Here is a 12,650-nt window from a genome sequence, read left to right as displayed (position 1 = left end):
TACCAACTCAGGGAAGCAGTGAAAATGCGGCATCAACGAAACAGATCATAAACGAAAGAAATGGAGGAAAACAAACGACTGGATATAGAATTCAAAACCACAGTTATAAGGCTTTTCAAGAATATCCTAGAAAAGGCCGATAAATATAACGAGACCCTCGAAGATATGAAAAAGGACCAACTAGAAATTAAACATACACTGACTGAAATAAAAAATATTATACAGAGACCCAAAAACAGACTAGAGGAACACAAAAATCAAGTCAAAGAATTGAAATACAAAGAAGCAAAAAACACTCAACCAAAAAAGCAAAAAGCAAAAAAAAATCCAAAAAGTTGAAGATAGTGTAAGAAGCCTCTGGGAAACTTCAAGTGTACCAACATCAGAATTATGGGGGTGCCAAAAGAAGAGAGAGAGCAAGATACTGAAAACCTACTGGAAGAAATAATGACAGAAAACTTCCCCCACCTGGTGAAAGAAATAGACTTACAAGTCCAGGAAGCGCACAGAACCCCAAACAAAAGGAATCCAAAGAGGACCACACCAAGACACATCATAATTAAAATGCCAAGAGCAAAAGACAAAGAGAGAATATTAAAAGCAGCAAGAGAAAAACAGTTAATTACCTACAAGGGAGCACCCATACGACTGTCAGCTGATTTCTCAACAGAAACTATGCAGGCCAGATGGGAGTGGCAAGAAATATTCAAAGTGATGAATAGCAAGAACCTACAACCAAGATTGCTCTACCTAGCAAAGCTATCATTCAGAATTGAAGGTCAGATAAAGAGCTTCACAGATAAGAAAAAGCTAAAGGAGTTCATCACCACCAAACCAGTATTATATGAAATGCTGAAAGGTATTCTTAAAGAAGAGGAAGAAGAAAAAAGTAAAGATAAAAATTATGAACAACAAATACATATCTATCAAGAAGTGAACCTAAAAATCAAGTGAATTAAAAACCTGAGGAACAGAATAATCTGGTGAATATAATAGAATCAGGGGCATAGAAAGGGAGTGGACTGATAATTCTCAGGGGGAAAGGGGTATGAGGGGTTCAGGAAGAGACTGGACAAAAATCATACACCTATGGATGAGGACAGTGGGGGGGAGGTAAGGGCAGAAGGTGTGGTGGGAACCGGGTGGAGGGGAGCTATGGGGGGAAAAAGGAGAAACAATTGTAATAATCTGAATAAAGATTAAAAAAAAAAAAAAGAGAGAGAGATCAACCAAAGGACTTGTATGCATGCATGTAAACATAACCCACGAACACAGACAGTAGGGGGGTGAGGGCATGTGCTGGGGGGTGGGAACAGCCGGGGAGAGGACAATGGGGGAAAAAGGAGACATATGTAATACATTAAAAAATAAAGTATTTAAATTAAAAAAACTAACAAAAAATCTACCTCATACTATACTCTATGCCAAATTACATACTTTATGAAAAGTGTTACAATGAGATTATAAGTGTGTACTGCAAATCTGACTAAGGTTGATTTTTAAATTTTCTTGATTCATAGATCTCCTGAATATCTACCAGAAGATGGCAAGGCAGAGCTAATGAACAGCATGGGAAAACAGAAGAGAAATAAGCAAAGATTTTTTTTTTATATAAAGAAGGTAAAAATGGTATTAAATACCAGACATTTTAATATCCATAGTGTAAATAAATAATGTTCTAAAGAGCATGTGTCATTTTGGGAAAATAGTTACAAAATTACTAGGTAAATCTAGAAATATCCACATATATTTCTCTGTGCATAGAACATATGTATAACACTATATATCTTTTAAAATAGGTTATAATTCTCAACAGTGAATTTTAAAGTGCTTACACTACTGGTGAAAGAAATTCAACTTTGCACATATACACCAAACTACCAGCTTTACTACAGATGAAAAGAACTTGTCCTACACTCTACTTTCACTGAGCAGAATTCATAACTAAACCTTTTATGATAATGACATAAAAATGAAGAAGTGTTTATTCATACTACCACACCATAGCATAAATATTATAGCTTATTGCCATTAAACCAACCTAAAAGATAAAAAAGAAAAAATAACTACAGTAGGTTACTTACATCACAATTACAGCCTAATACTCCATTAGAAAAGGAAATCAAATTATAGGATTTGTCACCCCAGCGTACTGTTGGATCTCCAGTGAGGATCATTGCAATTACCTAAAATAATTAAATATTTCCAAATTAAAAGGATTTTAATATTGGTTTGTAAGTATTTATATCTTAAACACACACAAACACACACACACATACATACTGGTACATATATGTAAATATAGTCTCACTTTTCCCCTTCAGGTAAACCAAATTTAAATAATGATAACAGTTTTACTCAAGTGATAATAATTCTGGTCCTCTAGATATTTCTTAAAAATCTCGAGAAATCCTCTATAAAAGAGAATGCTGGTACAATAGTCATAAATGTTTAAAGAACATACAATTGAAAGGACAATGCTTTTGCAACTTGAATAGTGTTAAGAGGCCTTGATAAATTCAATAATTAAAATTTAGTTACAAGAAAAATATTTCAAAATTCAGATCCCACCACACCTGTTTCTCAAACAGTAGGTTTTGGTCCACTAGTTGAGTCATGAAATGTATTTAGTGCATCACAGTATGTATTCTTTACAAAAAGAAAGAGTCAAATAAAACATAAATATCAGAGTACATCACAGATAGTAAAAGTAATTACTGTTTTGTGAAACTTCTATTATATACATGTGTGTGCATAAGCATGTGTGTGTGTGTGTGTGTGTGTGTGTGCACGTGTATATTGTTAGGACAGACCTCAACAACTAAGGTTTCAAGGCACACATGTGTGGATCATAGGTAGGTTCTCATGTGTGAGCTGCAGTCCAAATGTATGTCTAACTGTAGACTGCAGTAAAAAATACTGCATTAAAACATATTCTTGCCCTAACTGGTTTGGCTCAGTGGATAGAGCGTCGGCCTGCAGACTAAAGGGTCCCAGGTTCGATTCCAGTCAAGGGCATGTACCTGGGTTGCGGGCACATCCCCAGTAGGGGGCGTGCAGGAGGCAGCTGATCGATGTCTCTCTCTCATCGATGTTTCTAACTTTCTATCCCTCTCTCTTCCTCTCTGTAAAAAATCAATAAAATATATTTTAAAAAAACAAAACAAAAAAAAAACAAAACATATTCTTCCTCACGAAGTTTGGTGATTCTTTTGCCAAAAATAAATAAGTAAAAATAAAGAAGAGGAAAAGTTGGTTTCTAGCTACAAGGTTATTCAATTCTATATTATTTTATTGCTATCATTTCATATTGATGAATACATTATGAAATAATTGAAGAGAGACTTCTAAAAATGGACTTCCATCTTTTATTATTTCCCAGGAAATGATATTTTCCCACGGGGGGGAAAGGTAAGGCCACATTTACCCTTAAACTCACTACAGTCAGTTTGTTCAATAACACCTAGTGATAAAATAAATTACTTACAGTTTGATATAATTCTTAGGATAGACCTCAACAACTAAGGTTTCCAGGCACACTGGTGTGGGTCATAGGTAGGTTCTCATGTCACCATTGGCACGAGAAGCTCATTTAGCCCAGTGACCTGTGCAAATTATCTGTATATGCATTCAATAAAAAGGGTTGAGAAACACTGATATGGGATATGCAAACAATAGTTATACTTCTTTAAACAACGTACAAGATTTACCTAACTGGACCTAAACAATGTGAAAAGAATTCATAAAGCATTATTTATCTACTAGAGGCCTGGTGCACAAATTTGTGTATGGGTGGGGTCCCTCAGCCTGCTACGAGCAGAGCCAAAGGGACCAGCTGGCCAGGGGGAGGGACCACAGGAGGTTGGCCGGCTGTGGGAGGTTGGCAGTGGGAGCGCACTGACCACCAGAGGGCAGCTCCTGCCTTGAGCATTTGCTCCCTGGTGGTCAGTGTGCGTCATAGCTACTGGCTGGTTGTCCAGTTGTCTGGTCGTCCAGTTGTAATGGTCACGCAGGCTTTTATATATCTACTAGAGGCCTGGTGCACGAATTCGAGCACCAGTGGGGTCCCTCAGCCTGGCCTGCCAAATCAGGCCGAAACTGGCTCTCCAACATCCCCCGAGGGATCCAGAATTGCGAGAGGGCTCAAGCCAGGCCAAGGGACCCCACCGGTGCACAACTGGGGCTGGGGAGAGATGTGGGAGGTTGGCCAGCTGGGGAGGGACCGTGGGAGGGCTTCAGGGTGTGTCCAGCCTATCTCACTCAGTCCTGATCAGCCAGACCCCAGCAGCAAGCTAACCTACTGGTTAGAGCATCTGCCCCATGATGGTCAGTGCACATGATAGTGAGCAGTTGAGCGGCCTTAGTATATCATTAGCATATTACACTTTGATTGGTTGAACGGCCGACAGGTCGACTGGACACTTAGCATATTAGGCTTTTATTATATAGGACCTATCTATCTATCTATCTATCTATTTATCTATCCATCAATAAAAGCCTAAGCGACCGAATGACTGGACGACTGGACGACCAATCGCTATGACGTGCACTGACCACGAGGGGACAGACGCTCAGCACACAGGATTGGGCTCCCTCCTGTCTGGATCGAACCTGCGGAGATTAGGCTGAAACTGGCTATCCAACATCCCCTGAGGGGTCCTGGATTGCAAGGGACCCCACCAGTGCACGAATCCATGCACTGGGCCTCTAGTATAGATTATAAGCTTCAATTTGGTACATGTATATGTCATAGGTAAGAAAACATTTTAAGAGCCTGCATATAACAAAATAATCTTCTCATGTTCAATACATACAAGAGTCCTCCAGAAAAAATTGTGGAGAGAAATAACAGAACAAGATAGTTAAGTACCTGCGAATAATCTTCTGGTGTTACATATGGACTGCCATCCTCTATGGAATACACCAGCAAACTGCTCTGAATTTTTTCCAACCTAGTCAAGTTCTCTGGATCAAGACTAATCAAATAGTCTCGTGCCTAAAGGAGATAATGATTAAATATTACAAATTAAGTAATACTATATCCAGGAGAGAAAAGGTTCAATAAGATATTTGAAACTTGCTGGGAGTAGATCTTAAAATTTCTCATCGCAAGAAAATAAATTTGTAACTATGGTGACACGTTAACTAGACACTGTGGTGATGATTTCACAATATGTACAAATATCGAATCATTATGTTATACACCTGATAACAGTGTAATGTTATATGTCAATCATAGCTCAATTAAAAAATAAATAAATAAAAGTGTAAATTATAACCTTTGCCCATTGAGTTCGCTCCTCGCTAGTTAATGCTGCCACCCCAGGTCCGTCAGGTTCGCTATGGCACTTCTTGTGGATGTATGTCAGTTGCCTTACGGAAGATGAAAGAAAGAGGATTCAAAAAGAACATAGGCAGGATCACTAGCTACTTTGTCCTTTAATAGGTCATAATGTTTACCAGTGTTTAAATGCTTTGATATATTATCCAAAGAAAGGGATTATAATCTCAACAGTAATTTATTTCCAATACCACATCATTTTTTAAAAAAAGAACTACATGATCAATTAACACCAAAAGTATATTTGACAATAAACTGAAGTAAATAAATTTGGTATTTGGCTGATATAATTTATACTTTTAAAATGTACATGTACTTTCAGGGTCTAAGTAAATATCCCTTATACAACAGAGAACTTGAATAATATTCTGGTAAATAATCTCACAAATATCATACACATCTTATCTAGCTGAAAACTATGTACATATATACAGGGTGTCCCCCCCAAAAATGTATACACACTTTAACAGCTGATTCTTTCTTTTCAGATTTAACCCATTAAAATTAATAATTATTCAAAGTGCATATACAATTTTTAGGACACCTTATATTTAATAGAGGACTTACTCTATACCAAATTAATATTTGTGTTAAACCCAACAAACATTAAGTACCATGTAGTCCAGGTTATGATTAATTACAACCATTATATTTTATATATTTTTAAATATATTTTATTGATTTTAGAGATGAAGGGAGAGGGAGAGAAACAACAATGATAAGGGAGAATTATTGATTGGCTGCCTCTTGCACGCCCATTACTGGGGATTGAGCCTGCAACCCAGGCATGTACCCTTGGCCGGAATCGAACCTGGGACCTTTCAGTCCACAGACTGAAGCTCTAGCCATTGAACCAAACCAGCTAGGGCAACCATTATATTTTAAAGACTCTATTAGCTAAGAATAAATTATTTCACCCCATAGCATTCTATATTCTCAGTCTGGTGAGTTTAATGTAATTTTTAAACAAATGGCTGGTAAATAACAGGGTTCTTCCATAAAGAAATACATTTTTATCAGTCAAAAATCTACAGAGGTTTAGTTTCAGCCTTACTTCCTCATGGCACATGTTAAGAAATTACCTCAATTAAAAGCTTCCAAGCATTTCTCAGAAAGTGAGCTAATGTAGCTTAATATATGATCAAAAGGCACCACATGTAGCCATCCCTTATTTGTGACTTTTTCATTCCAAACTGGGAAAAAATACAACTTTCAATTTGCATATTTCCCTCTGTTCCTTAACTATTTCTGTAATACTGATGAAAAAATAAACTCCTCCCTCTTTTTTCTCAATTGTATTTTTAAAGGAAATAGAAAAAAAAAATCCTAGAACTCACAAGAAACCACAAAAAACTCTGAATAGCCAAAGCAATTTTGAGCAAGAAGAAAAAAAACTGGAGGTATCACACTTCCTGATTTCAAAATAAATATATTACAAAGCAACAGTAATCAAAACAGTATGGTGTTGGCATAAAAATGGACATATATGCCCTAGCCAGTTTGGCTCAGTGGGTAGAGCATCAGCCTCTGAAGGGTCCCAGGTTTGATTTCAGCCAAGGGCACATGCCTGGGTTGCAGGCTCAATCCCCAGTAGGGGGCGTGCAGGAGGCAACCGATCAATGATTCTCTCTCATCATTCATGTTTCTATCTCACTCTCTTTCTCTCTTCCTCTCTGAAATCAATAAAGAAATATATATATTTTTAAAATGGATATATACACAGTGGGACAGAATAGAGAGCCCCCAAATAAATCTACTTGTATATATTTGGTCCACTGAGTTTGCCAAAGGTGCCAAGAATACACAATGGGAAAAAGACAGTCTCTTACATAAATGGTGCTGGGAAAACTGGATTGCACACACAAAAGAATGGAACTGGACCCCTATTTTATACCATACACAAAAATCAATTCAAAATGGATTAAAGGTATAAACGCAAGACCTTAACAATAAAACTCCTAGATGAACACTTCGGGGGGAAGCTTCTAACAACCTTGGTAAGTATTTCTGATAGTGGGGAAGGGCAATAATTAAGAATAGAGCCAGAATTGTTTAATAATTATTCACCCTGCCCGGCCAGAGTGGCTCAGTGGTTAAGCATCAAGCTATGAACCAGGAGGTCACAGTTTGATTCCCGGTCAGGGCATATGCCTGGGTTGTGGGCTTGATCCCCAGTGGGGGGCATGTAGGAGGTAGCCGATCAATGATTCTTTCTCATCATTGATGTTTCTCTCTCTCTGAAATCAATAAAAATATATTTTAAAAAAATCTATATGTACATATAAGTAGATACGTAAGGCTAGAATACAACAAACTAATAACAGTGATTAATTCTGGGGCACCAGATGAAATTGGTAGTATTTGTAATGTTCTCCTTTTCCCCAACTAGAATATATTCATATATGCCTAGTAAAATGAAAAATTAATTTAAATTAAAAAGATAAAAATATTTTTTTTAATTCAGCATATATAAAATTCTTAATTTTCTGTCACCTTATAAATAGGCAATTCTGAATTTATTTTTAACTCATGCAAAAGCTTAACACCTAATGAGATTCAAGAAAGTAGTTTGAAAACCTGAGAATCTCTGGCGGGGTGATCAAACATCCTTCATGAATTGCATCAAAGACAAAAACTCGGCCTCGGCACAGCACTACAATGTGACTTGGGGAATACCCTTCACTTTCTGGGGGGGAAAAAAACAACAGAAAACACAAAACCAAATCTTTCAAAGTTAAACAAGACTAAAGATGCATATACATTCCTCCAATATTTTATTTATCAAGTATTCAATATGTCACATGAACCAAACACTCATAAGGTGATGGAATCCCAGCATGCTCCCAAAACGGGCAATGTGAAACATATAGAAACCCATGGGAGTTTCAAATATTTGTACACCTTGAAAATCATACAAATTCCAAACTACTGCAGGGCTTTCTAGTTTTATTTACAGATAGGAGTGGGAAGGAGAAAGGGTAGCAGAGGGACCCTGGAAGAGAGCTATTGAATTAGCAAGTTTCTCTTTCGTATTATTCTAATGTTGATTGCAATAATATCTAGCTATTATTTCTCAATAAAATAGTTTTCAGAAGAATAAGGGCACTGTATGCCTGAGTGGCAAAGAAAAAGAATTCTGCCCAATCTGTAGTTTTATTTAAGGCTCTGATAATACCCGGTAAGCCACTGGTATCTGATATCCGATTCTGTGTTTCCTTTGGCACACCTTAGCTCCCCAAGAACTAGTTTGCTATAAACCTCAGATTATTCTGATTTAGCCTCATTTTTTCAAGTACTAGTCCCTTTAGCAAGGGTCTTCTTGTATGACCCCTGCTCCTTCCCTCTAAGAAAGGGGGGTGAGGGGGAGTGAAAGAACAGTTAGAAAAGACATATATTGCCTCTGGAAGGAAATTTACTGGTTGATATTATGTACAAGGAACTGTGCCAAATGCTTTACACATTATCTCATGAAATCTATTCATCAACTATTCATCTCCTGATAGGACTTCTAATTCTCCCCTTATATCCTATTTCTTCAAGTCCTAAGAGGTGAGGCATGTATTTTCCTTGTCCTTCATGGCTAATCCCAACCCATTTCTCCTCTCTTCTCCTTCAACCCTCCCCCTTTCTCTTTTACATTTACCACCACGATCTCTTATTATTGTCTTCTACTGACTACAACCTGGCAAAATTTTAAGGCTGGAAAAGAACAAATAAAATGAGCTTCATACAAAAATAATAAATGTTTGGAAGAAGGGTGACAGAAGGGTGCTACCTCAGGATGAGCCTAAGAGGGAATATTTGAGCAAAAGAAGAGGAGTGAACCATGAAAATATTTGCAGAAAGAGAGTTCCAGGCAAAGGAAACGGCAAGTACAAAGGCATTAGAACAAAAATGAACTGGTTTGCTTAAAGGAAAGCAAGATCAGTGCAGCTGTAGCAGGCAGATATGGTTGGGACCAGATCATACTGGCTTCCGAAAGGGCTTTCAATGTTAAGTATGGTGGTTTTAAGCAAGAGAATAATAATGTGATCTAATTAATACTTTAAAAAGGTTACTCCAGCAGATATATGGAGAGGAGATTATAAGAGGAAAGAGAATATACAGCAAGATCAATTAGGAAGTAACTGTAGGGGTCCAGATGATATAATCTAAGTGGAAGGTGATGGTGGCCTTGATTGGGGTGTGACACGTGAAAGAGACGAGAGGTCAAAATTTTTTTTCCTTTGAGAAGATATTATAGATTGGAACTACCCACTGAGAAGGGGAAACTGATAACACAGCAAAGAGAGAAAAGATAATCCAAAGCGAGGTCCTTGATTAGGCAAGAGAAGGAGGGGCCCAGTGCACCACATAGAAGGATTGTCCTAAGGAGTCAGTTTGTTCATTTTTAAAAAGGGAAGGCGAAATATATGACTGTGCAATAATGTATTGCAAGGGGGTTGTAGGATGGGCAAATGCTTAAAAGAGTCTATTTCTATGACTGCTGTAACAAATTCCCACTAACTTAGTGGAAAGTGCCACTAACAACACAAATGTATTACCTTATAAGTCTGAAATGTATCTTACTGGGCTAAAATGAATGTGTCAGCAGATCTGTGTTCCTCCTGGAGACTAAGCAAGTATGTCTCCTTCACTCTTCTAGCTTCTGGAGACTGCCCACGTTCCAGGGCTCTGCCCCCCTTCCTCCGTCTTCGAAGTCATCCAGGGGAAATCATGACTTCCTCATGCTGCTATCTCTGGTTTTTCTCTTCTGCCTCTTTCTTCCACTTATAAGAACTCTTGTGATTGCTTTGGGCCTGCCTGAATAATCCAGGATAATCTCCCCATCTCAAGGTCAATTTATTAAATTCATTAGCAACCTTAATGTCATCTACAATCTTAATTCCTCTTTATCATGTAACCTAACACATTCAACTGGTTCCATTCTAGGGGGGGAGGGGCGGGGGGGATGGTGTAAATTCTGCCTACCAGATAGGCTGGTAAATTTGGAAATGGGAAGATTGCTTTACGTTTGTTGAGAATAAGAAAAGAGTTCATTAGCTGAAAATAAGGAAGGAGAAAGGCATGAAGCAGCCTTTTCTGGGAGAATAACCTGACAAAAGAATATGGCAAGATAGTAATGTGGGTCCAGTTAAGGTTTAACTGAGAAAAGTAAGTGGGGGGGAAAAAGGGAGAAAGAAAGGAAAAGAGAGAGAATAAGTAAATGAGGTTTTGTGGTTTTCTCTGGCCAAGTAAATTGCTAGGATAGGTATCTTGGATATGCAGAAGTAAAACTAAAAATTGAAATTTAAACAGTGTTATGAATGTCAGGGGTTCAGTGGGGAAGAAGCGGGTAGGCAAAGATTTCAATGCATATGCTACGGAGTGATTACAGTGAAGAACCACAGAAAGAAGTGAAGATTGGGGGGAGGGAGGGAACTGTGAAGAACTGTAGGGTAACTGAATTGTAAGTCACAATGTGGTCAAAAAATAGCTGAGGTAGACTGCGAAAGGAAGTGAGTTGTGAAGAGAAGGTGGGTATCAGACTGAGATGCTTTTTACCTGTAATGTTAGAGATGATGGAGTTTTTGATAATAACAAGGCTTAGGGCATTGCTATGGGAGTGGGTTGCTGCTTGGGAAGGAGGAAGAAAATGAAGGAAAGGAGAGGGCAAGATCATCTACAACTGGGAGCTCAAGTCATCAAGAATGTGACTGAGGTAATAATGGAAAGACAGTGAGACTGGTGCTAATACAACCCATGAATTAAGTGGAAGGATCGAAAGGAAAGTCACTAAACAGAGACAAGCAGTGGTGATACAACCTGAGAGCATTTTTCCAAGAGCTCAAATTGTAAGAAGAAAAAATGGACAAGGCAATAGGAAAGAGAGGACATAACGATCTCCTACGTGCCCCGTGGTACCAAAGTATAAGAGGGAAATCCCTCCTCGAGGAAAGCAGTTCACTCAAAGCATAACCAGGTTTCAGCACCAGTACCTTTCAGAAGGAACAGAAACTTTCCAGAAATAGGTTAAGAATATAATGGATTTTGCTGACCACGAGCTCCATAAAGTACAGCAAAGGGTTTGGGGAAGGGTTTGGGGGTGGGTCAAATTAGTAGTGGGGACCTTGGATCAAATTAGGATATGCACAAATGCATGAATCCCAATGACAAGACACGACATAGGAAGTTTGAACTTCTTGGGCAAAATAAGGTGAACAGGATGAAAGGTAAGATTGAATTAGTCTTAATGTCTCTTAGGTGATAAGCCAAAAAAAAAAGAAAAAAAAAGCAACAACTTGGTTCTAACTATTGCCTCCTTATTGAGACTAGCTTTGTAGCCATAGCAGCTTGCATGCTGCCCTCTACACACACACACACACACACACACACACACACACACACACACGCACGCACACACGCACGCATACTTTCTTCAACCTTTACCTTATCCAGGAAAGATTCTAGCATCCAGCATTATAATTTCCCCCTTGCAAAAACACCTTAAATCCTTCACACCCTCTCCTCTGCACTTGCCTCTAACTGTTGAAGAAAAAACCACAACATACCATCCAGTCTAAGTTTAAATTCATAAACACACATTTCAAATGGGCACTCCACCCTGCTCAGCTACACTACGTTTCTACAGTTATGTGCGCTTTCCCCACTTTCCAAAGGGACTATTTCAAACTTTCTCCTTTCTCCTTAAATCTTCCACCTCAGTTCCTGTTTCATCAGGGAAAACACAAAGAACACAGAAGACCTCATTTTCCTACAACAAAATTGGCTCATCTGTCTGCAGCCAGATGCATACTTTCCACATTCCCTCTCATTCTTGCTCTTGAAGACCAAAGACCAACCCCTCCACCATTTCTGTACTTGACCCTCTCAGCTCTTATCTTCCCAGTGTACTTGGCACCTTATCCCTTCCCCTGCAAAATTATTTCTCCTTCTCTCTGTCATTCTTATGATATAATATTACTCATCTTTTAAAACAAATGAACAAACAAAAAATTCCACTGCACATCAAAACTTTCACTTTTGTGAAAAAAACAAAACAAAACCCTTTTTTCACAAAGCACTATTTCCAGAGGTTGTCACCACTCGCTTGCTTTCATTTCCTCCACCTGAGCTCCCTTCTCCAACTTCCACCAATGCTGCTCTTGTCAAGGCAGACTTTGTCCTCATCTTGTTGACAGATCCAATGGTCACTGTTAATTTTTATATCTTATTTGACCTTTCAAAGGTGTTATATAAAATACTTCATTTTCTTGGCTTCTGGGAGACCACTGTCCTTGTTTTCTTCCCACCTTGGTCTTTTTTGCTG

The 12,650-nt window shown here is 38.3% G+C and overlaps 1 protein-coding gene across 9 annotated transcripts in view; it reads right to left on the bottom strand.

Moving 5' to 3' along the window:
* Nucleotides 1-12,650, bottom strand: part of CROT (carnitine O-octanoyltransferase) — a 49,858-nt gene that overhangs the window by 11,457 nt on the left and 25,751 nt on the right. For all 9 annotated transcript variants that reach the window (XM_080667048.1, XM_080667052.1, XM_080667051.1 and 6 more), the window contains 4 exons: nt 7,919-8,027; nt 5,280-5,373; nt 4,871-4,996; nt 2,085-2,186 (listed from right to left, as the gene is read on the bottom strand). In XM_080667048.1, the coding sequence (XP_080523174.1) occupies nt 2,085-2,186; nt 4,871-4,996; nt 5,280-5,373; nt 7,919-8,027 (431 nt within the window). The remainder of the gene's footprint in view (nt 1-2,084; nt 2,187-4,870; nt 4,997-5,279; nt 5,374-7,918; nt 8,028-12,650) is intronic.

This window comes from Plecotus auritus, assembly GCF_963455305.1.
Source record: "Plecotus auritus genome assembly, chromosome: 4".
NCBI classification, from domain to species: domain Eukaryota; kingdom Metazoa; phylum Chordata; class Mammalia; order Chiroptera; family Vespertilionidae; genus Plecotus; species Plecotus auritus.
Note: the sequence above shows the minus strand (reverse complement) of the source record. Positions and strands in the feature narration are given on the sequence as shown.